We start from the raw sequence: 25,509 nt of genomic DNA, 5'->3' as shown, positions 1-25,509 counted from the left end.
TTGCAATTGTCACGTCTTAAGAGCAAAGTTAGATGTAGCTCTGGATGCCCAAGTGTCAACCCTACAGAGATGGCCATGAAGGGGTTGAGGTACAAGAATGTGTGAGGGGCAGGCAGACATTTGAGGGGGGTCCATGCTCTGAGGCTTGGGCGAGTCTGGGTCATGTCCGTATGTGGGAGTTGCAGCAGCTGGTCCAGACTCACTTTCTGTAGCCTTCTCCAGAATTCTGTCCGGTGTAGGTACCACTGCTCTGCTTGTGAAAGGCAGCTTCCTCACATACAGTGACATTTGGCATCTCCAGAGGTGCCATCGTGGGATGTGGATGAAGTGTAGCACAGTGACTATGCATGAAATCACATCTCAGCTAAACAGCTACCTCTTCTATAGGCACAGTGCGTGTAACAAAGGGCTAATCTAGTCTCATATCCAGTGTGTTCTTCATTGCCTTCTTTTTTCCCCCTTTCCAGAATATGTTTTCTGATTTCTTGGTTAATAAATTGGTCTCTAATTTGTGAATTATGTTAAGAACAGACTTTCAAAGGCAGAAGTTGTTGTGTAGAAACATGACTAACTGAAAGCTAATAGGAATTAAGCAGCAAATGCTGTCTGGCCTTGAGCTAAATAATGGAATACCCTTATTTGGGAGCAGGGAGGATTGTGATGTGGGTTCTTTGGGGGCTTTTTTGGGTGATTAAGATTTTTTGGGAATGTCTTATGTTGTTGTGGTAGCTACTTACTAATTCAGAATAGAACTCTCTGCTCAGTCCAAGAGAATGAACCTGATAAGCTGAGCAGCTTTTTGTTTGATGAAACTGTGTAATTAAGACTCCAGATAGCAGAAGCACTGTGTTTGACTCTGCATTCACAACATCTGTTTCTGAACACCAGGTAGCAGGATATAGAGTTTTTCAAACTGCAGTTAATTGAGAAGCATATAACTCTGTTGTGAGTTGAGTTTTACCATACAGAAAGCATCTTCTACCAACAGTGAGGTTAACAGCTTATCTTCACAGTCCCTGGATTAATTGATAAAAAAATTTTGTGTTGTTTAAATCCTCTTCAAGAGAGGTTGTATTTAGTAGCTGGCATGACTCAGCTTTGCAAATGTCGTATTCTGCCTCCAGTGAATATAATTTTTATTGTGTGACATGAACTTAATCTAGATTGTATTGGAGAAAAAAAAGAATAGAAAGGGTGTTTATAGTGCAAAATATGCTTAAGAGAAAACAAAAAACATTTTTAAGAAAGAGAACTAGCAGCAGATGCATGAGTGCATCAAAGCCAGCTGGCTGAAGTGCCTCTGCAGTCAGAGTGAATGAGTAAATGTAATGCAGGTGAATCAGATTTTGTTTGTGGGGAGAAAAATAAAACCTTAGTAATCTACATATCCATCTGTTTTCTCCTCCAGCTTTTAAAAACATCAGCTACCTGCACTGAGGGTGCTTGCAGAGGTACATAACGTCCAGGAGGCTGTACATGGGGGTTGGAAAGCTGTGTGAGGTCCCTGACCCAGGGCTTGCCTCCTGGGGTAAAGTCTGGAGCAAACTGGATGCCCGGTGGCTGCACACACCCACCCTCTTGCACCCTTGGCCAAGAACCTGCTCTAGATCTTGCCAGTCTACCTGTTGATCTGGTTATTGTCCCCTGCTGTCACACAGCCCAGATCTTAAACAAACCAAATGCTTCTCTTTCATAGAAAACTTTGAAGCTGATGGTGAAATGGACACAACCAAGAAAGCTGTTACCTTGAGAGCAGGCAAGAGACCACCTGCTGAATCCAGATGTATCCTGGAAATTTTCTCTGTCTGTGTTCTGAGGAACAAAACAGAAAGTGCCGAGGTGTAATGTCTCAGTTCTCTCATGCTTATTAATATAATTTATAGAAAATACTTCGCATTACAGGGAACACAGGGTTCTTCCGTTTTATAAATTATATTTTTCACAATTTGTTTCATAGGAATGTGTTTCTGACTGATTAAGAAATTGAGGTTTGGTTGATGTTTTGTTTTTTAAAAAAATAAACCAAAACTCAGAATGTAGAAGAGCAGATTTTTGTTATGAAGCATGTTTTAAGCATGTTTAAACATATTCTGTTACTAGGTTCTTGGTTAAGATTGGACAGTTTATGACATAGGATAATCTGCAATTTATTAGTGAATTGTTAGCAGAATGTGCATCTATCAAATTATATCCTGTCTGTGAATATGCCTGTTTTTTACGAGGATGTTCCTAGCTACATTCTGTTCTTGTATTTTCTGTCTACTGTATGACAGTACAGTTTTGAAGTTGTTAATATAACTAGGAGTTCATTGCAGAGTTCAGAGTGTGTCATCCTGTGGTTTTTTGGTGTCACAGTACACTTTTCACATTACCTATTGACTTCCTTATGGTGAGAAGCTAAGAATTGAGATATGTAAGATTTCTTTCATATTTAGTGGACAAGTACTGCAAGTTGTTTGTGGTTTTGTCAGCAGTTTGCAGTTTTGCGAGCTGAAATTAACCTGTTTAAGATTTACTGGTATGAACAAGTTAATTCAAAGCTCATAGGAAAAAAGACTTGTAGTCTTGACACCTTTTGTCTCAGTTTTCCTCTCACTGGATACCTGTCAATGTGGGTAAGCTGTACACCCCTGTATATGTGGGGGTTTCCTGTAAAAGCCAAACCATTTGGGATTTCCAGTGGTTTTACACTGGCTGTAGAACTCCAGGTGAGTTTTATTCTGCCACTGAGATACTACCCACAGGACATTTCCCAAATGGACATTTTTAACAGTAATGGCCTTTTTGTGGGTACGCAGGGAACACAAGTTCCTTGGCAAGATAGGCAGCTCATTTCTGAGGAGACAATCTAGTTTCCTTTGGGTTCAGATTGCAGAGCGACAGTAACTGTTCTGAGAATATGTACTTTGTTAAAAAGTTTCTGGAACATTTTGAAACTCCCTTTTTTGTATAGCACTTTGTTTCTTAACTACATCAATAATTCTGGTATCTTCAATGAAATTGCATTTCAGTGTTGAAAATTTGTTCACCATGTATTTTTATTTTAAGCTGACTATATGTACATAGTTACTTTTCTGCATATGTAGGAAAGATGGCATAGTGTCCTTTGGGTTTAAATTGGACATCTCTACCTGGTTTCTTGTTTTATTTTTCTAAATTTTAATAACTTATAATTGAACTTTATTTGGTAAAGTTTTTATATTATCCAGTATATAAAATGCCATGTGGCAGGTAAACTTAGAGAAGTCATGCTTATAATGTTAACTAAAAGGCTTTTATTAGTGATTAAATGGTGATCAAATTACTATTAATCAGTGATTGAATGGAAATTAAATTGTAATCAATTATGCAGTAATTGAATGCAAACTAAGCAGTGATTTAACCCAATTTTCAAGAAAGGTGAGAAGGACTGGTGACTACAGGCCTGGCAGTCTCACTTCAGTACTTGGTATCAGAGTTATTGAAAAACATTTTAAGGACAACGCAGTCATTGGTCACAGCCAGCATGAGTTCATGAGGGGAAAGATCTGTTTGGCAAACTTAATTTTCTTTTACAAGGTAACCCACCCAATTGACCAAGGGAAGCCAGTTGATGTAATCTTTTTGGATTTCTGTAAAGCTTTTGACACTGTCTCACAGGATCCTTGTGGAGAAAATGTCCAGCCCACAGCTGGAAAAACACATCATGTGGTGGGTGAGCAGCTGCCTTAGGGGTCAGGCACAGAGGGTTACAGTGACCTCAGACTGGGGACCTGTCACTGCTGGGGTTCCATGGGAGTCCGTCTTAGGGCCAGTCCTCTTTAATGTTTTTTTTAAATGGTCTGAATGCAGGTATTGAGTAATACATGAAGTAACCTTACCAATTATACTAAATTAGGAGGATCTGTGGACTCGCTTGAGGGTGGGGAGGCCTTGCAGAGAGATCTGGATAGACTAGAGAGCTGGGCAATCATCAGCCATATGAAACTTAATATGAAACAAGAGCAAATGCCAGATTTTGCATCTGGTCCAGAGTAATGCCGCTTGAATATACAAACTGGGGAGCAAGAGCCTGAAAAGCAGCCGCCCAGAAAGAGAGTTGGAAAGAGATCTGGGGCTTGGTTTTATGGCAAGTTAAACATTATTTGACAGCATGCCCTGGCAGCCAGGAGGGCCAGCCGTGTCCTGGGGTGCATCAGGCACAGCATCACCAGCCGGGCAAGGGAGGGGATTGTCCCACTCTGCTCTGCACTGGGGCAGCCTCACCTCGAGTGCTGGGGGCAGTTTTGGGTTACACAATTTAAGTTCATAAGGCTGTTAGAGAGGGAAGGGTGACCAAGACGGTGGAAGGTCTCGAGGGCAGGAATTCTGAAAAGTGATTAAGGTCACTTGGTTTGTTCAGCTTGGAGAAGAGAAGGCTGAGGGAGTGACCCCATCACAGTCAGCTCAGGCTGGTTCTGTTAGCTCCTGGTAAGACATGGCCTAGATTCCTTAGTTCTTGTGAAGATACGGCCTAGCAGAGTTTTGCACAGCAGGACTGACTTCAGTCAAATCGTCTGGTTGGTGATGTCTGAATCAAAGCACTCTTCACTCAGAATGGGTGCATCCATCATAGACTTGCCAAACAAGCTTGATCTCCAACCAAGAAATTAGTAAGCATTTATCTGTCTATCTATCTATCACAAAATGAAAGGCAGTGAGGATTTTCAAGATTTTTTGTAGTTACCTTTTTTTCATACTCTGTGGAGATAAACATTTTATCAGTATAAGCAGCAAGAGCTTTCTTTACTCTTTTAAAGAGTAAATTAAATACTCAAATTCAGCTCAATGTTAAGGATCATTTGCAGTGAATTTCAGCTTGGGAAGGGGAGAAGCAAAGAGTAGTAATTCCTTTTAATTAATGCAGATTAATTAAATCTGAATCAAGGTGAAGTTTGAAGATAGTCACAAAAGAAGGTCTTTTGGCAATTACAGTATTTCCTCTAAGATAAACAGCCCTGTATAGGTACTGGTGTTATTGCTACTAATGAGGTATAACTCTGGGCATGTGTAAATGGCTTGGTGTGAGCAACTGTAGGTACAAAAAAAATCCAAAGAGTTTCTGATTTTTCTCCCTTTTCTAAATTGCATTCTGTTTTGAAAAATGAGTGGTCCTTCCAGCAAAAAAAAACCGAAAAGGGCTGTTGACCTGAAAAATGTTATTCATACTGACTGCAACTCTAGTATATACATTTGGGTTTTTTTGAGGTAGCCCTAGAAACTTTTCTCAGTTTGTAGTTGTTCTCCTTAACACAGGCTGGCTGTCTGAAGTTTGTAGAGGTAAAAGCTTGGTAGCTTTCTGGTTGGTGTTTTCATACTGGCTGGATATAGCATGATAGCCTTAGCCGTAGGAATGAAATACTTTATTGCTGCAGTTACTAATGATAGGTTGTGTGTGTGGCTTCATATGAACATGAGCATGCACATGCAGTCATAGTATTTAGTGGGTTTCTTGTGTGTAGAAGTGGCTAGAAGGGGTTATCTGTGCTGTGGAAGTATAGAAAGAAGCTCTTTGTGGGTACTTCTTAGTAGCTGTATTTCAGTTCATCATTTTCTTTGTACTTGTTTAAGTGTTACAGAATTAGACCACTCTTTAAATGCATTATGGCATAAATTATGGTCCTTGGACCAGATTTTTTTGTTGCTATAGTTATGTCTAGATTTTCCTTTCCCTTAAGTGACTTAAGAAATGTCTGGAGGCAGGGGAGAATAACATTTGTTGCTGTACACTGCTAGAAGAAGATGAAACCTGACCCTCCTGTTTAGGCACCGCTTTGTCCTGCGTGTTACACAGTTATGTGCTAGCTGCTCTCTGGCTATTGATGGAGAATAAGAAAAAACCAATAATTTTACCGATTTTCTTTCTCTCCACATGGTCTGGTCTGAAACCATACGTAATGCTATGGTAAGGATTTTTACATGTACGCAGGTTTCTGACGAGAGCATTCTTTATGAGACTTGCTTTGTGAGTCTACTGGTGCTGCTCCCCACGCTTATCTTTAGAGTGAGATCTAAACCGGCCCAGTTAGCACTTACCACCTCTCACTAGTTGTAAAATTTCTTTGCTTTCTGGCTCTGCCATATGCCCCAGTAACATACTGGTTTTTCTGCCTGATTTGGGTGGTATTTCTGGAACCATTTTCAATCAGAAGATGGGCTTAATATAAAATGAACCGAGTGTTTAGTATACTGTTCTCAAGTGTCTGGTCAGGAAAAACTGATACCATTTCAGACCAGTCAAAGCCTAATTTAGACTTGTGTATGTGTGGTTCTTGTGTGAGTGCTCTTCAAGTGAGCAAACGAAAAAAGTAAAGGTGGTAGAACTTGAAGGCAAGAGATGTCACCTGTATTAAGCTGCCGAGTGGTCATTTAAGTGAGTTCTGAAAGTACAGTACATTGGGCAGTAACAATAGACTGTACTGCTTCCTGGGAATTGGTACACCTGAGCAAATGGACTGCATGAACTCACAGGCCTCTGCCTACAGCTTCTGTGACTATATGCTCCAAAAGTCCTAAATTCCACTTCTACCGTAGAGTGACCCAAAGTACCTTCGAAAATGTGATTTGTCTTAACTTTTAAGTTTCTTTAAGTAATCTCCCATGTGCCTGCATGAGGGTGAATATACAGAGTTCAAGTCATCTAAACGAGCTAATAATAGAGAAATTATAAAAGGGCTAGAGAACAAAATTAATAACTGGTGAAGCCTTAAATGCTAGCAGATTAAAAATATGCAGTTCTGTTGTGCTTCAAACAAAAACCTACTTCTGTTTTGTTGCTTGCAAGCTGTGGAACTGAAAGTTAAGGCAGAGACATCCTGCTGATGCACTCTTCCTATTTGAAGCATCCATTGTCACATGCTAAGGAGGACTTAAACAGAGATGATTAATCTGGCTTTTCAAACGGGCACTTGTGAATCCTGCGTAGTGTCATGGGGTAACTGAGTAAAATTGACTTACCCAGTCCCACAAAATGTGACAATACTTGTGCTTACTGCACTTGGTCTCATAATTGTTTTGTACATGAGTGGGAGGTGAAGAAGTGATGTCCAGGTATTAGATAAATTACTTGTAGGTAGAATTTCCTTGTTAAGGTTTAAAGTTTGACATCCTTCTGTGATCTCAGACCAGTGGGAAGGTTGACAAAGCTTGGGGAGAAGGATGTACTGCTGATAGTGAACAAAAACAAAGCAGAATTTATGTGCCACAAGGACTTTTGGCAGAACTCCTAAGATAAGGAAGAAACTAATAAAGCAAACACAGCAACTGTGCTGAGCCCAGCTCCAGCTGGGTAAAACTTAATTCTGGCAGAGGGAGACTGGATCACTGACTCACAGCCCACCAACTAAAGAAACCCACCAACTCAGGAGAAAGTCCGAGCATGTGGACTAATTAGCATGAGAATCATTTAACCAGTAGAAGGTGTAATACTAATTAAAGAGAACTGTGTAACTTGTAGCCAATGAACTGTGATTTCTTTGTTTGCTAAAATGTATACATGGTGTAGAATTTTGATGACTGGGGAGCCAGCCTTTTGTGGGTTACCACCTAGCTCATACTTTGCACAAACTAGAATGAAAAAATAGAGATCCCTTTTCTCAGTGTGTAAATTGGCCCTGTGCACCAGGCAACAACAGAAGTGACAGCAATAATTTACTGAAGTGCATCAAAATGTCTTTAGATACGATGTTAGACTTGTGTTGCAGGACTGTTTTACAGTAGCTGGTTAAAATCTGCAATAGAGGTGTGCCATGGTGATACATTTTTTGGCATGATACACTTATTGTACTGGTAAGAGTTTGCCTATGTGAACTCCTTGCACTTCTAATAACCTTTTCTTCTCTTGTTCACGCTTACTCCTTTCCTCCATCCCAAACTTTCCTTGGGAATTGCTTTGATGTATTAGTTCCCTGTGGAAAAAAAGAACATTATAAATGCTGTGAGTAGTGCTTTTTATCTATTATTGTACTAAAAACAGGTGAGGGTCCCTTCAGTATCTTGTATGGTCTGTCATGCAGTACATCATGAGCACAGACTGTTCCATTCTCTCTAATGCTGCACTGTTTTTAAAATTATGCTCTCCCTGGATGCCGGTGTTGAGGATTCCCCATCATTACTTTAGAAGTAATAACGGGGCATTCTTTGGGAAGGTTCCTTTGTTTGTTTTGGGGTTTCTTTCTTTCCATTCTTTGCAGAAATGGTATGTTGTTGACAGTTTGCCTTGAACCATTACTTTGCCCTGTTTATTTTTTTCCTCTCTGACTAGTATTACCTGTTAGAAGTAACAAGGAGGCCAGCTGAGAAATGTATTGTTTTTCCTTCAGTAGGACTTGCCAATTAAGAAGAAAATGTTACTGACCAATTAACACATAGTGTCTAACAGAATATGTATTTTTTAAATGCAAATAGGAAATCAGTATGAAATCAGAGGTGCTAAACCACAGAAGTGAATTTTCCAAGATTTCTCACTTGTTCTTAACTGACTGTTTTCGTAGGTAGGGCAAAATATGCCTAGACTATGTCTTAGGTAGGACAGAACATATTCATTTAGTCTTTGGTTTGCCTTTCCATTATTTAGTAAATAATTTTGGATGATTAGTTTTCTATTAATCTTCATATATTTTCATAGTGCCTAACTGTGAGATATTCAATGCTGTGGTTTCAAGAGAAGTAGGTTCTTGCTGGCATGTAAATGTGGGGAATAGTACGAGCTATGAATTGGCTGTTTCAGAAAGCTGCATTGAACCCATATATATCAAAAGTAATTATTAATTAAAGACAGGAGGAAGCTTTGAAATGGAACTGGACATGAAAAATTTTAATGTGACTAGTGTGATACTGTCTCATTTATTGGTTCTGTGCACAAAAATAATAGGGACTTTTCAAGGGCTGGATCATATTCTTAGGGGAAATAAATAAATGTAGCTGAAGGGCTACAGAGTAAAACTCAGGCAGCTGCAGATGGGAGTGTAAAAAACAAAATCGTAAAGATACTTAAAGGCTTTCTGCTTTAAGGTCACAGCTGGCACTTGCAAATATGTTTACTGTCACACTTGGTGAGCTGTTCTTGACGGAATTGTGTGCTTTCCTGCCATGCCCTTCTTTACAACTCTCTCTCATGCCATCAGTGACCTAATAAGGAAAACCTAGTGTTTCTCCTTACAAATTTGCTGTGGTTTCCTTCCTGTATCTTTTGATGCCCTCCCATGTATTATTCCAAGTGGGTACATTTATTGCAGGGGAGCTTGTGATGGCTTTGTGTTGCTGACTTAGGCAAGGGAAGACATGCAAACAATCAATGTGATTGATAATGCAAGCTTCGTTTATTGGTAATCTAGAGGCACTTTATATAGTATTAGTATATATGCTTGTCAGTTCTTGATTGGCTTACAATTATGAGAACACTTTCTTGTTTCTGCTTGATTGGTTTTAGATAAAAGACTACATTGGCAAGCTTCTGCCTATATTAGATACATTAATGTTACAGCTTGAGAAATCGGAGTTCTACCTCCTACCTCATGGTCAGTACATCTTGTAAGCACAGTACTACATCCTTAAAACGCCTTTTTTGTTCTCAGGCCTGTTTCTCACACAGGCTTTTTCTCATGTAGGCATTTGCTTGTACAGCTCTTTTAAAGTTCTGTTTCCCACAGCTTTTCCAATGATCCATGCCCCTGATCCTTTAACCATTTTTCAACAGCTTTGTACAAACTGAGAACCCAAAAACTGGAGCTGTTCCAGTGAAAGATGTAATTGTTCCTAAAGCTAAACTGTGTTCCATTAGTAACAACAACAATTTAAAAAATCACCCCATCTCCTTTAAGTAAGCTGTAAATAGTACCTTTATCCTATTCCCGTTTTCATCTGTCTTTGAAGCTTTTAACTCAGAAGCAAATTGCTCTTATAATAGTAATTGTTTATGGCTATTAGTTTGTGTTGAGCTTGATTTGAAGTACAACCTATTTCTAAGTTGCTTAAGGAAATAAATATACTAATGAAAACCATTTTGGTATAAATGGGGGCAAATAATAAGAACTGACTCCAAATGATCAATAATCCCAAAATAAAACCCTATAGTCTTATCGCTTTAGTAATAATGTGCAAAACTGTATCAGGGAGACATGAATAAACCTTCTTAGAGAGTCAGGACATACATTTCAGGATTTGAAAATATACAAGAAAGTCTAACTCAGACTTTGAAGAAGAGTTTTAAATGTCTTGAAACTAAACTGTAAAGCACTTGGGAGGGGTTTGAGGCAGAATCAATATGAGAAGATTATGAGGAAATGAAAAAAGGATTTCAGCCTTATTTGGGCTATGTTGATGGTGAATGTTGTCTTTTGTGTGGCAAGAGTTACTTGCAGCTCAAGTTTCTCAGGATTTGAAAGTGCAGAACATAATTGCTGCATTAAAATCCATGTCAAAGTCCCCAGAAGTGTCCATTCTGCTAGTGAGAAATGGAGGAAGAGTGCTTCGGTAAGTGCCATGCCCCGATGAGATAAAAGCTTTTGATACAAAATTTCTGAATGAAGGCAACTTTCTCTGTAGGTTGTCTTTGTTTAAAACCTCTTGCTTCTTGTAGATTGTTTTGTTTTTTATCAAAAAATGAGGCTGGCAAATGAATAAACACCTCTCACTTTCTTTGAGAGCTGGAGAGTGTCCTCCAGTTGCTACAGCTGTAAGCGTATGGAAGTGTGCACCAGCATAACCTCTCCCTTGGTTTGAACACAACTTAGTCCTCTCCCCCCTGCATTTTCAGTTGCCACATGACTTTATTTAGTCATCATTAAGAGGAAATAGTGCGGCTACAAGAGGAATGTAAAGTGAGAAACATGGAAGAAGTCTTAAAAATACACTCAGAAATGATAATTTTCTACTTACACCTTGCAGTATTGAAAGAAATGATAGCTTTTCAAAGCCTTTAAGGCAAAAAAACCAAATCAAAATACCTATTTATTTCATGGAATGAATCTAATATAGTAAGAATAACTGCAGAGTGTTTTCTTATTAAGTACTTGAGACTAAAATAGTAGTAGTAGGCTTGGTCATGACTTTGTGCCTACATGTGCTTATTGTGATACATCATGTTGTGTCATGACATACCGTGACATGGCATACTTTTGACTTTTTGTTCATGATTTGCCTTTTTTTTACCCTTTTTTCCCCATTCTCCTTAAATAGTAGTCTGAGCTTTGGAGCAAACCTAGCTAAATTCAAATACTAACACCTGTAATTTTTTTTTTCTCTCTTCCTGTGGTTTTGTTTGCTTCAAGTGGTGGTCAAAGAGCATTGTTACAATGTTCAAACACTTTCTGTTTGAAGCCACAGTGAACAGTATGAAGTCAAAGGACATAGAAAGCTCACCCTTAAGAGGAACTAGAGATGCTTTTTTAAAAAGAGCACGCTGTTCTCAAGCTGTATAATTAATTAAGTAGTTTTATTCTAACTGACTCTCTACAGTATAGCACGTATTCCTGTTTGGATCATTTAAGGTAAATCCTGTCTAACCTGCTTGATGTCAGTAAAAGTGAAGAGCTCAGAGGGAAAATTGATTTCTTAGTTTACCTTTCCTCCTTTCCTGCTCTGTATATTTCTCACAGAACAGCTAATACTGCTTTAGTAAGAAAAATGGATGATACTGTAACAGAATGTGCTTTGCCCACTACTCATTAGTGCAATGCTTGCACTTAGTGCCTTTGTGACTGGTGTTTAACAATAAGCAGTAGTTTTGGTTTTTGCATTAGACTGGCCACTGTGGCGTAAACCTTAGAGTAATGAAAATTACCTTAATAATAAATTACCTGCTTTTCACTTCAAATTCTAAACAATGTATTATTTTTAAAATCTTGATTTCTTCATACTTCAGAATTTCCGTAAATGGTTATGGAATAGAAATGATAACTAAAGTATAAAAGCCTTAAAATGTGACAAAGTTGTTCAGTATGAAAGTCCTGTGCATTTTTGTAATGTGAATCATCCGCTCTAAAATAAGTTGCATTCAGAGTTCAGAAAGTTTACATGGGAAAAGCAAATTGGTGTTCCACCACTCATCACTCTTATAAATTTCTGGTTCAGACAGAGTATTTGTGTTGTCTTTTCAGTGTGAGCTCTACAGTGTTCTGCCACTCTGAGCACCATAAACTGGGCAGACAGCAAAACCTAAGGGTAGCAGAACTGTTACCTCGAAGTGTTCTTCAGCTTCTGTTGTGCTCTTCATCTGGCAGATCTGCACAGACAAATGCTGTGTTAGGGTGGTGAGACACTGGCACAGGCTGCCTAGAGAAGCTGTGAATGCCCCATCCCTGACAGTGTTCAAGGCCAGGTTGGATGGGGCCCTGAGTAACCTGGTCCTGTGGAAGGGAGGCTGAAACAAGATGATCTCTAAGGTCCCTTTCAACCCAGACCATTCTAGGGTTCTGTGATTTAAGTCTTAATCCAATGAAAAAGCAGAGAACTAGCTGTGAAATACTGCATGTATTTTGAGACCTCATTAGTTGCAGGAGGTTTGGGGTGCAGTTCAAGCTTTGCAGGAACAATTCCCCGTGAGATTGCTAGTGCGCTGATATTACGTAATTACCTGGCTAGTAGCTGTAGGTCACTATGGTGCTTTTTTCTTCCTTTCTTTATAACCAATAACTTGGAAAAGAGGAGCAGAATTTTCCTGATTCAACTTGTTATTTAAACAAGCAATTGGCAGTGTAAGAGAAATTCTAGTGTGTTGTCATTAACACCACAGCACCAATACACCTTTTTGCTTTCAGCTGAATTACTTTTCCTTTCCATTTTGGTGCAGCAGATTTATACTTGATATTTATATTAACTTGGTTCCTGTAAAAATAATTTGTTTAGTAGACTGGGAAGGTGTATGAAATTCCAGAGCTCTAACAAATACTGCTAAGCATTTGTTTGCCTTTTAAGAGGTGCAGTTAATGTCAGTTTTCTCCAGACCTACTGATATGTCAACTGTGTGTTTTTATCAAAAATCAACAGATTGAAGAAGTGTTGTTAGTGATTGCAGAACCACCAAACTAAAAGCAAATGTAGCACTTTGCAGGCCTAAAAATGCATTTTTAAGAATAAACATGTTATCAGAGATTATTATTTACAATTTTTAACTTGACTTGGTCATTCAAAAGCTTTAGATCTGAAGCAGGGAGTCAGTTTTGACTGTCCTGAATGTCACAAGTCCTGCATGCAGAGGATGGCTGTGTAGAGCAAGACTTCTGCACCCATGGGTGTTCTGTAACCAGGAGGAGCTTTCCAGGCTCACAGGTGCACACAAAAGCCCTTCAGGTTTGTTCCCAGGCCTTCAGCTCAGCGCAGCACTTGAGGCTGCAGGGAACCGGAGGAGTGTGCCAGCTATCAGTGAACAAACACAGAGGCAGATCAACAAAAGGAATTTCCCTGCCTTTTCAATGTATGTCTTCTGCACTTGGGTGTAGCAGCCAGATCAAAGTTAATCCTCCGTGAGAACAAGAATTTCATATGTCAGTTCTGGACTCTGTCAAACAGAGGTTGTGAGGGAAGCAACAAGTGTCCTAAGTTCAGGAGTCACAAGTCAGAATATTGGGGCACCTGCAGAGCAAGAAAAACTCACTGCACGATATCCATTAATTGCTCCAGCAGCTTAAAGTATATCAAACTTCAAAATGCAAACTTTGAGTATTTGATTTCTCAATTTCTCATAATGTGAGCAGCTACCTTTGGGGATGCATTGCTATGTTTCAGGACAACTTCAAGCATATCTTCTCAGAAGTAAATCAACCAACATTTAAGGAAACATAAGATGTACAGACACGGGACTAGAATTGTTAAATGTTACATGCTTAAACAGGAGTTAACTGTGTTTTACTTCTGATTTTGTAACATACTGAATCAAATTTGGAAAAGAACTGTGTAGCATGCAAATTCTGAGCCTGCAGAGAACAGCAGAGTATTTTCCTGTCAAGGTTTTCTTTGTTAGTCATGCTATTTAAAGTTCGTGAAATTTTTAGTCACCAGAGTAATTGAGAAAATGTGTGTGTGAAGCCACCTAATTACAGAGTGAGAACTTCCTTAGAGACTTTTATTTTCATTCTTGGATTTCACACTACTGGTTGTTGAATCCTGTGTTTTATTGCAGTTTCTTGACTCATTCATGGGATTTAGATGGTGATCTTTAAAGCAGGAAAAATGCATTCTAAGTAGTGAAAATGTCATGATAGCACTGTTCTAAGACCTTTTTTTTAAGTGTCTGACAAGCAAAAGGTTGTGTAGAAGTATTTTTGTCAGAGCAGGGGTAGTTTGCTTGTTCAGGTTTTTTCTTATCCTCAAGATACCCTGTTTAATAAAATTGCTTTGTTTTATGTGGTTTTAGCAATAGGATAACCTATCAAAGCATTTCCCCCCCTTCCTATTCTGATCTTTAGGCAAGGTATGCCAGAAACAGGCATACAAACCTAATTTGACCCTATCAGTTGATTTTTCAAAGGTAGAGCTGCAAGTATGCAAGTACTTTGGCTGGGGTTTTGCTATTTAGATGGTGTTACTGCAGCATGCATTTATTTCTCAAAGAGCTTCAGTTAGTGTCTTAAAAGCTAAGTGTGAAAGCTTCCCAAAGGCTTTGGGTATAGTATGGGGAAGGTTCTGCTGTGTTCCTTTTGTGTGTGTTGTAGACAGTAGTCCTGGAAAGTACCTAGGTAGTCGTGGCCATGCAGTGCAGTGACTTGGTATGTGTGTAGTAAATGAGGGATATCTTTGCTCTCATGTGCTTGGCACATAGAGAACTAAGGAAGGTAGCAGCAAAGCGAAACTGCTCTGCCACAGAACGTGTGTACATAGATGTGTAGTCTTATGCATTGCACAGAGTCTCCAAAGCATGCTGTGAGGAATTGCATAGAAATAATAGTTGTGCAAACATCTGTGTGGTGAAGATGCAGTCCTGTAAAGAATTATTATTAAGGAGTATCCTGTAAAAACTTCTGAATACTCATTATCTCACTTTCTCTGCAAGTAAATTTTATTATATATGGCAAGATAAGAGGAATTTTTATTACACTTCTGCTGAAAGAAACCTGAATGGAGGTTTACCAACAAACATTATTTTAGCAAAGGAATGTTTGGAATTTGGAGCCTCATTTGTTCCACTTGAGGAGTTTTAGAGGTTTAAGGAAACAGTTTCAAGCTCTACAAGTAATATCCTATTTTGAAGTAAACTGTAAATGAAACATAGGGTAGAAGAGGGTGGAAGGAAAATACCTTGTGTTGACCAGGTCCAGCCATTTTGCAGAATTTTCATATACAGAAATTTATTTGTTCCCTCAACATTTAGGAGAGCATGCCTTTGATTGTGTTTACATATTGATGAATTGTGTAACAGGGCTGGAGTTAAATACCATTTAAACCTCACACTGTGAATGGACTGGGTAACTTTTCTGTTGAAAAATATGATGTGGTAATAGGTGCAGTTCCCTAAGAGGTGTAAAGGGGTGTATGGACAATTATCGCTTTCTGAAATGACATTTGAAAGTTAGAAACAAACCAAGATGACTGCCAAGAGATTGGACACCAGTTCTTGGTATCACTTCATCTAACCAAAGCTGGAATGTAAGTCTCATACAGATTTAGGGTATATGCTGTTTTTGGTAGTCACTGTAGAAATAAGCGCGTGACTTGTTTGCTAGTGTCTCCTCAGTCTGTGATTCAGAGTATTGCAAAGAAATCAGAGGTGTAGCTGGCTGGCTGGGAGATTCAGATTATTTATATTCTCTCTTTTTGATTAATGTACTTCTGTTTTCAGGTTCACGTAACGCTAAGGACCAAAGAAGCATACGTAATATTTCTCTGGTGCTGGGATCAACCTTCTGGAAGAAGTTTCTAAAATAACTTTTTGCCTTCAAGTTCTTTGTCCTGGGACTGACTTGTCTTTGGAGAAGAACTCAACAGAAAAAAAGATTTTCACATTGGAGCCATTAAAAATAAACCTGTTCAAAGAACTTATTACCTGCAGACAGACTTACGAAGGTTGAGTCCTGCTTTTCATCCGTGTTCCCACTTCAGACTGTAAACAATGAGTGAGTTTTGGTTGTGTTTCAACTGCTGTATTGCAGAACAGCCTCAGCCTGTAAGTATGAATATTAGCACTGCTTTGTTTTTATATAATTAACTAAAATTTTAACATTTTTTAGTTTCCTTATGTTTCTTTTTTTTTTAGTTAGGGCTGTGTGGGCAAGCTTAGTGAGAATGAAGCAGTTAACTGATATCCTGCCTTGATGGGGATCAAAAATAGTCTGTTCTAAACTGCTGTCATTTTGCTGTCCTTGAGATCCAACCTAGCCAAAGTCTTCAGAAAGAGCCTATATTTGGAATTGAAAAAGAGGGGAAGGGAAAAGGGTGATGAGGATGTAAACTGTCATCCTAGAGTATAATTTTTTATATTCTATAAATAATTTTATATGTTATAATTTTATATCCTATAAATAACTTTTTAGTGGAGATGCGTAAATGTCCTCACTTCCATATGACTTCAGGCTTGCCTTTGGGTGTGACTAGACACTGATGGTAGAAGGAAATGATTATGTTAGAAAGTCCAAAGTGAAATCCAGTCCTCCGCCACCTTAGTTTAATAAAGGATTTCATCTTTAATTGTTTGGTTAGTTTTTAGATTAAATCTTGGAAGAGTAAAGGGATGTTGTAAATACTTTATTTTTAATAAAATTTGAAATGGCTGTTGTGTGAGTGCGTAGTGAACATAGCAATTGGTTAGATAAAAGAACATTTCAAAGCATTTGTTAGGAATACAGAAATATTCTTTTTTTTCATGTATTTCTAGGTACCTTTAGAGTATGTTTCTGGGTCCAGTGCTGTTGGAGGAAATTCTGCCTGCATGAAGGTGGAATCAACTAGGAGTATGGTTAGGTCCGTGAGAAAGATCATTGTATAGTGTGACATCAAGATCAAGCTAAATTAATGTATAGAAATGACAGTGGTCATACAGTGGTTTTACAAATATGTAAATGTCTCGGTTTTGAAAGACAGGTGTCTGCTAAGGAAGGCAGAGGCCCCCTTGAAGTGGCAGATATAACCCCTTTTCCCTCCAAGTTATTATATTTTGAAATCAAGAGCCTTTAGGCGAAGATGTGGGAAATAGGAATAACAGTTCTTTACTATATATATATATATGTATATAACCAGTCAAACAAAACAACAACAACTATGGCAGTAACAGCAATCACAAACCCAGTCCCAGCCTTCTCGGCTGTCAGGCTATTTCCCCTCGGGTGCAGTTCCGCTCGCAGCCGGCAGGGGCGCTGGCGGCTCCCGGTGAGCAGGGCAGGTGCGATGGTTCCCCCGCGGCTGCAGGGGGCGCTCCGGAGCGAGCTCGGGAAACCCGCGGCTCTGGTGCCCTGGGATCCCGGGAAGGGATGGAACAAAGGCTTCACAAACCCCTGGGCAGCTGATCCCGGGCTCTCAGGAACAGCAGGCTGAAACAGCAGGCTAGAACGGCGGCTGGAACGGCAGGGACGGACGCAAATCCCGGGTGGCAGGCGAGATGTATCCAGATGGGAGAACCCCACGGACGCCCAGGCAGGCAAGGCGAGCAGGGCTACAGCGTAGCGAAAGCTCGAAGCAGCAGTGGGGCAGGGCAGCCACAGCCCGGTCTCCAGCAGGGCAGGGAAAGCGGCTTTTGGGGTCCCGGCGTTGCTTCCAGCAGAAAGAAAGAACGGCCAAAAAGAAAGAAGCAGCAGCTCCTTTCTCTGCAGCTTCTCTCTCCGGACGCTCAGAGCGAACTGACCCCACACCCAGGTGTAGACAAAGGAGTAGCCAGGCCCGCCCCACTCCCCTTTTTGTCTTTCTTAAGTACAGCTATTTGTCCCCTAGCAACATGCATATGGGAGAAAATTCCTTTAACAGGAAAAAAACTAAGACTAAACTAAAACCCCAACAGTAAAAAAACCCCAAAACAGTTACTACTGGTAGCATTACAGTAAACAAGAGAAGACCGGAGTGAATAAAGAAAGCTCACATTAATGTGTTCAGTTGCTAATACTTGGCTTTAGGGAAGCCAAAGGATTGAAAAAAAAGCCTAACATTAGGCGTTGTCATTGCACAAAGCCTGAATGCCAGACTGATCCTCAGATGGCATGCAAATATTGAAGTGTGACTATTAACATTTTGAACTAATGAATGCAACTTTATCTCAGTCTTAGTCAAGCAGAGTTGTGGGAGATGAACTCTTGAGATGAAGCTGTGATCCTCCTCTCTGGCTTGAATACCATGCAATCCTTTAAAATGCTAGCTCTAGCCATATATAGCCAAAGTTATTTGTCTTGGTTTTTGAGCATAGATATGAATAAGATCTGACACTTCAAAACATTTCAGATAGAAAAATGGCATATTCTCTTTGGTTTGAGAATCCTGAGGCTCAGTCCTTACAAAATCCTGACTCGAGTTCTATGATATTTAAGTTACAGCCCAAGAAATCCATATGTGTTGATACAGCGGTCTGTGGGTAATGACTCACGAAGCAGGTGGAGATTGTACCTGGAAAGTGGAGGAGAAGGAAGCAACCTGCTCGGTTTCTGCTGATACAGTGGTGTGCATTTGCTTGATAATTAAAACCATCCTTGTGTTTAAGATACTAATAGCACATTGCTGAGGACTGATCTAGTTTCTGAAATGTGCCTTTCAAATGTTACAGGAGACTTGCTTTTGTGCCAAAATTCTCCAGGATACATCTCAGAAAAAAAAGAGATGTGTGCCCTTCTTGGCATGCTTGATGAAAGGCACTTAGTTGTCCTTTCCCTGCAGTTCCTCACCTCATTTTGCTGTGTTGTGTTGTACAGCTGTTGCTCTGCCATGCTCGGTTGCACTGAGTGTTTAATCACTTACACCTCTGAGTAAGTACAGGAATGTTTTCCGTCTCTGACAAATAGCAAAGCATGTACTGTAAGTCTGAGGCAAACTGATAAATGAGACAAGGGATACGGAAGCAGTTTTTCCCTGTCTGTGCAGCTGTTGTATGATTGCATGTTTGAGAGAACTTACATGCTGAAAAACTAGTTTTTAGTCCCAAAATACTGTTACATATTTGCCCATTTTATCATAAACTAAGTGAAACTTGGATAAAAGCCATGTTTCAGTCCCCTGCTGTGCATTCAACCTGTCACTGGGTCCACTTTCTAAGGAGAAATGCCTAATCTGCCCAGTTTCATTCCTTTCGTGTGCCTTCTTTCATTTTAACTCCTGCATCTCAGCTTTGTAATGGCCTGCCTGATAGTATCCCAGCCATTTCATGTTCAGCCATTACATGTTAAGAGGCCTTCTTCTGTAGAAGGACTAATACGGTCTTGTAGCAACACCAACAACCACCAGCCTCTCAAAATAGACCTTGAAAGTAGGAAGTTAATTTGCTGCTTGTTCTGATCAATGTTTAAAATGTTCCTTCTCTTTTTAAGCTTATAATAGAATATCCTGAGTCGGAAGTGACCTGAAAGGATCATGGAGTCCAGCTCCTGGCCCTGTGCAGGACAGCCCTAAAATTCACTCCATGTGCCTGAGAGCTTTGCACAAATGCTTCTTTAGGCTGGTGCTGTGACCACTTCCCTGGAGAACCTGATCCAGTGTCCAACCACCCTCTGGATGAAGAATCTTTTCCTATATCCAGTCCACACTTTCTGGACACATCTTCATGTGTTCCCTTGGGTCCCGTCACTGTTCACTAGAGAAAAGGAGGATCATCACAGCAGGAGAACTTTGTCCACACTATCAGTTGTCTGTCCATCCTGTTCCAGGGCCTCATGCCTATTGTATGAGAGCACTTGGGAAGGTGAGGCAGCCTGGGAGGAACTTGCCTGTCACCACAAGCAGTAGTAACCTGCTTCCATTCTCCCTTGTCTCCTAGGTCTCCTCCTTCTGCCAGGTGACATTTTCTGAAATGATTTTTTTTCTCATTTTCTTTGGCAGATGCTGTTATCTGAGGCATCTTTAATGTCTTGGATTGTGACATAAATGTTAACCCTCTTTGCTGGAGGGGGAAAAAAAAGAAAGTTTTATTATGTGCTTGTTTCTGTGATGTTTATAGCATTCATTGAGCTGAGGAGTTCCCTTCTCTCTTGAAAAGCATCAGAATTGTCTCTGCTTTCTGCTGGCAAAATTCTAACATACTGTATTTGAAATGGTCAAATACAGCATCTCTGTTCTTTTCAGCTGTAGTGCACTTAACATGAGATCTGAACATGCATTAGTCCTTTCAGTCAGTTTTATAGAAAAACAATAAGAATGCATTACTTTCTGAATTTCACTGCCATGACTTCTCTAATAGCATACCCCAGAGCAGAACAGTGTTGCAGTTATATACTAGTGTCCTTTGAGGTTCCTTAAATCAAGGACAATGTTCAAGTATTACCATCATCTTTTAGTGAAATATATCTTGGCACAGCTTTTAGTCTTTTGTCCATGCTAACTGGGTGCACCTTGCTGGTGTGAAATAAAACGTGGGTGTCTTGGAAAGCATTGTTTTACTCGCTCTCCTAAATGTTACTTTGGTTGCTAAATATTTCACTTGGTGTATCCAAAACTGCAGTACTCATGATCAAAGAAGGCACACGTTGGAAGCTGGGGTCTCTAAGCTTCTCTGAAAGAGAGTTATAAAATGAAAAAAAGGGGTATTCAAAGAAACAAAACTAATTGGGGATGCAGCTGAGGAAAGCATGTTCCTGATGGTGGCTTCTTAATAGTCTGAGGTTCTTAGCACAGCAGAATCCAAACAAAAGCCAAGGGAAGGTGTTCCTGTATCACCCTCTAGGTTTTTTTGGATTCATAATCTGTTTTACCACAATGAGGACTTCAGACAACTAGTTGCTTTCATATCTGTTTTCATGATACCATGGAGGAGATACTAATCTATTAATAACTATGCTCATATTTTCTTGGTGGTTTAAGTAGCCTGAATTCAGGCTGTGAATTATGATCTGACCCAAACCATTATTTTGGGAAAAGTAGCACTTTCTGTGATTGCACCAGTTTTCTTACACCTCCCACTGATACCCTTTATAGGTTCAGTAAGCTGATTTTGCACTTCCCAGTGCAAAATCAGTCATTTTTCGCATGCTTCCTCTGTGCTATCATCTCATCCACTGCTGTTTCAATAAACTCTGCCAAATTCCCACTACCAGATGCATTGCTCGTTAACAGAAGTTTAGAAATCTTGCATGTTTTCAGAGAAAGTGTCCATGGCTTCTGTCTTAGGCTAAGCTTGTCGCCTACACCAGGAATCTGTTACTTTCCTATATGGCTTTCTTCCTAGTCTGTCCATTTTTAACTTGCAAAGTTAATTTTTGGTCTGAGAAGCCTTTGGTCATGATCTGGTGCACTCCCACCTGATTTGGGCCAAAGCTCAGTACAGCCAAGCTTTTCAGGTTGCTTTGACCTTGCAGTAAAATTAGTGCTCCGCTACAAAAGAATAAACTATGTTCTCGTACTTCTGGCTCCAGGCTTCCTTCCCTAGTTAATTAGTTGATGTTTGTTGCTTGTCTCTTGTTTAGGTGATTTCCATTTTGTGTTTTGTCAAGGGGCTATTAACAGTTTTGTTGCATGCTATGCCATAAACGTTTAAAGTGGTTTGGAAAGCGAAGTTTGTTTAATGTCTCTTTTGATGTATGAAAGAGCGACTGATAGGTATTTAGGGTGGGGAGGCCCCTCTTTTTAAAAGAGAGGTAGAAAAAACCCTGCACATGCTGCTGTATTTATCAACTGAACTGAGCACTGGGTGCTTCAGAAGACACAAATGATCTTATGGTTACTTAAAGAAATTATCCACTGATTAATGTTGTCAGCCCTAGGTTCCTTTCTGGAGAAGGAGTCATAGATACATCTAAGGATACATCTAACACTGCAAGTTGTGTAACTCTTAAAAACGTGAACACAGTGGAAGAGAATGAAGCATTCAGTGTGCCTTACAGCTACAGAACAGGTCACTCCCAGCAGGCACACATACCACCTTGCTGCTGAAGAAGTACTGGTTTAGGCTCCCTGTTCAGTACAGCAGTGCTGTGCAAGTGCAGCTTCAGGCTTAAAATACATAAAACTCAGGCTTTCTCATTAAATTGAATCAGCCTATCGCATTCAGTAAGCCTATGAAAGAATCATGTAAAAGATGACAACCTTAGAGAGCCCTCAGATTTCAGAGTTGTCCTACAGAGCTACATATTGAGCTGCCAGTTTAGATGGTCCAAATTCTTTCTTTTTCCTATTCAGTGCTGTTGTTAGAAGTAGCTTGAGGGAATACCTTATCAAAGGGGGCAGAATCAAATAAGCAGCAAAATGCTTGGCTTGTATTTATAAAACCCAATCTGCTTGGATGGCTTTCAGCCTGATAGAGCTGCTTTAGGTTTTTCTTTTACCTTTAAATTAGCTGCCGCACATCTTAAAATATTTTTGTGATGTTCAAGTATTAAAGTGTTCACAAAGAAAACAAAGGAAGCATTTTCTGTTTATGTATAAATACCTGAACGAAAATTAACTGAATGTTTTATGATCTTTTATTATGGCTGTGAAATTTTTCGCTCTTCATTAACTGCACTGATGCTGTTTACTTAATGTAATACTAGTTGATGACATGGAAAATAGCTCTTTGGGGGAGGTTGGAAACAAGAATTATGCCAGCTTTCCATTGATGAGAATGTGTCTTGCCATTATCAACATACTTGAAGAAGGATGTAATATGCTTTTAATATCTGCAGGCTCCACAGAGCTCAGGCTTTCCATTTGAACATGGGGAGGAAGTAGACTGTGCTGTTTGTTGATCTGGACACCAGTGCTAGAGCCCTTGAGTTTCTTGTTTCTATTAAATCTCCAAATTTCTCAGTGAGAAGGAATTTTCAAGAGCAAAACCATGATATGAGTCACTGACAAAAGGAGCTTCCACAAGAACTAGCTGATACTGGTTAGCAAAAGTTGGTAGTTTTGCAAACACCCTTGGAGACTGTGCTGAAGCATTTCTAATGCAATTTTGGTAATTTTTTTGTGATTTTTTTAATGGAAGTTGAAGCTACAAAGCCACCCTGGTATTTTTGGTATGCCTTAGTTGTAATGTTTGGCAGGTCAGCTGTTTTATTCCATTCTGCTTTTCATGTCAGAGCAGGGAAGATGGGGAAGCATGAAGATTTAGGGGCATTTCTACTTCCCAACAGCTAGAGGCAGGGGTAATCTGGACATTAGCCTGAGAGATGTGCACTTTCACTGACACTGTCTGGAAGTATGCTTTGTGTTAGCGAATAGAGAAGTCAGTCGTTGCCCTGAAGCTAAGTGTTCAGCCTTTTGGCTTTAACTGCTTTTGATGTGAAAGGGAGTATTGAGACTAGAAGCTTCCTCTGCTCATATCTTACTGTATTTTTATTGTAACTTTTCTGGAATGGATCTCAGATATTCTGTTGGTGATAATTCTTAAGACCAATATGCAATTTTAAAAATACGTATTTTTAAATTGCTGTTTTAAAGATCTTTGCCTGCACTGACATTTTCAATTCCCAGCATTAGCATTTCACAATGCTCAAAGTTTTCCTTTTTCAGACTGTTCCTCAAACCTCTGGTTCTGCAGTTCCTGTCATGACACTTACTTATGCATGAGATATTCATGATACCAAAGTTCCCATTTACTTATAATAATGCTATTCTTCACTGTTCTCAAAGATCCTGAATTCATAAGGTATCCATTAAGTCACAGACTTCAACAGGTAATCACTTGCAATTAATTTCTTGCCTTTGTCTTCAAAGTGGCTTAGCTGATCACTCTAAAATTCTGACTTCTGTAATTCTGGGTTAATATCCTGCCACAGAGTGAGGAGAACAGAAAAGTGGAGGCTGGGCAGAAAAGCTGAAGCTGTGAACTGCACTCTGATGCAGATTCAGGGAAGCTATGACTCTCTGAACCCATTGGGTATTTTTTGTTTTTCAAATAATTTTAGAGGGGTTTTTTTAGTTACTTGGGTGTATCCTCAAGAGGGCTGTAGTTAACTGTAGCCAAAGAAAGATACCATCTCTCTTCGTGTTTACTCCCTCAAATAAATGTGTAACACTGAGTGATTTGTTAATATGCTATGCTCTGAAAGTGACTTAACATCAAAAGGGATGAGGCTCACATAGAATTTTTTTAAATAGTTTAAACTACATTATCTTTCTTATTGCAGTTGTAAATTCATCTCGTTCAGGCTTAGAAAATAGTCTGGGTTTAGAGTATGTTGTCTTTCTCAGGCACAGGGTCTTAATAATTGCTTTTCTCTTGCTCATGGTATAACCTTTTTAGGGTGAACACAACCGCCCTTTATGTTCTGCTTGATAGTGTATCGTAACGGAGTACCTAGTTCATAAGTTTTGGTGCTGGGATGCTCTCAAATCAGACTGTTTTAATTTTGCCTTATCTCTGGCAGGACTGCATTATGATTTATGTGTTTCTAACCTGCACAAGATGGTTGAAAGTTGGTATGTGTCTCCCTTATCTCCAGAGACTGAGAAATTAATTGAGACCAAATAGTGATTTGTGTTTTTAAGTTTTCCCAGACCAGCCTTTCCATCTCTCTGGAGCAGAGGTTCAGAGCTCATCCCATCACGGTGAATAGGAGGCAGTACTTACTGCTTGTTGCTTATCAGTGTCTGCATTCCCTCTGGTTTGCATCCATCTCTCTGAGTGGGATATGGAGTAACATAGAGTTTGGTAGTTTAAGTTCATTAAAATAAATTGTGACCTTTGAAATTATTGTACTTACTTAAAAAGTAAAAACATTTCCCATGGGCATTGTGTCATGATTGCCGAGTGCAGGTAGATGCTCTGGAAATTCATCATTCTTTTATTCTGGCCTTAGATGCCTCCAAGTAGGTTCAAGTTTTGCCTTCACTAAACCCCTTCATTTTTCTCAATGATGCTGATTTACTGTTGCCTTGCAGTTCAGGCCTGATTCGTTTGAAGCATCAACATTGCAATTCTTGTTTTACATCTGGAAGATGTCAGGCAGGTTTTTTGTAGTCCTGTATGGTGGTCCATCAGTGGCTTCAGAACTTATGACCTTAAATTAGGAAAGAACAGAAAAATGGGGACATACAGGATGACATGGTGAAAAATTAATCTAATTTTAATAAAATGGAGGAAAATACTTTCAACAGGATTTATGAATAGATGTTAATTGGAGATTACATCAGAATGATAGAATTTTAGAGGTGATACCACAATCAGTTTTCAAAAAGTCAGTTGCATAAAATGTAGTTATTAATCTTTACCTCATTATGTATTTTGCATAAAAATTGTCTTTTGGAGTGCTTTATCAGTTTTGTGAACTGAAAACCTGATGCTTTTAGAATTAAATTACCTAAAGAAAGCACACTTGGCTATGTTCAACTGGGAATTGGAGTTGTGTTTCAAGGGAGTGTATTACTTATAGAAGAAAATTACTCTTATGATATATATTCTAAATGTAGGTGGCTTACAAGCTATAATCCACTTCCAGTAGATTTCTTGAAAGA

At 39.4% G+C, this 25,509-nt stretch overlaps 1 protein-coding gene across 4 annotated transcripts in view; it reads left to right on the top strand.

Moving 5' to 3' along the window:
* Positions 1-25,509, top strand: part of CDC42SE2 (CDC42 small effector 2) — an 83,309-nt gene that overhangs the window by 33,083 nt on the left and 24,717 nt on the right. For all 4 annotated transcript variants that reach the window (XM_042023404.1, XM_042023401.1, XM_042023402.1 and 1 more), the window contains one exon: positions 15,794-16,117. In XM_042023404.1, coding sequence (XP_041879338.1) covers positions 16,064-16,117 — 54 coding nt within the window. In that variant the 5' untranslated portion in view covers positions 15,794-16,063. The remainder of the gene's footprint in view (positions 1-15,793; positions 16,118-25,509) is intronic.

Source organism: Corvus kubaryi, unplaced genomic scaffold, assembly GCF_017639235.1.
Source record: "Corvus kubaryi isolate FWS band 111438036 unplaced genomic scaffold, C.kubaryi_AGA036_p1.0 37249, whole genome shotgun sequence".
NCBI classification, from domain to species: Eukaryota; Metazoa; Chordata; class Aves; order Passeriformes; family Corvidae; genus Corvus; species Corvus kubaryi.
Note: the sequence above shows the minus strand (reverse complement) of the source record. Positions and strands in the feature narration are given on the sequence as shown.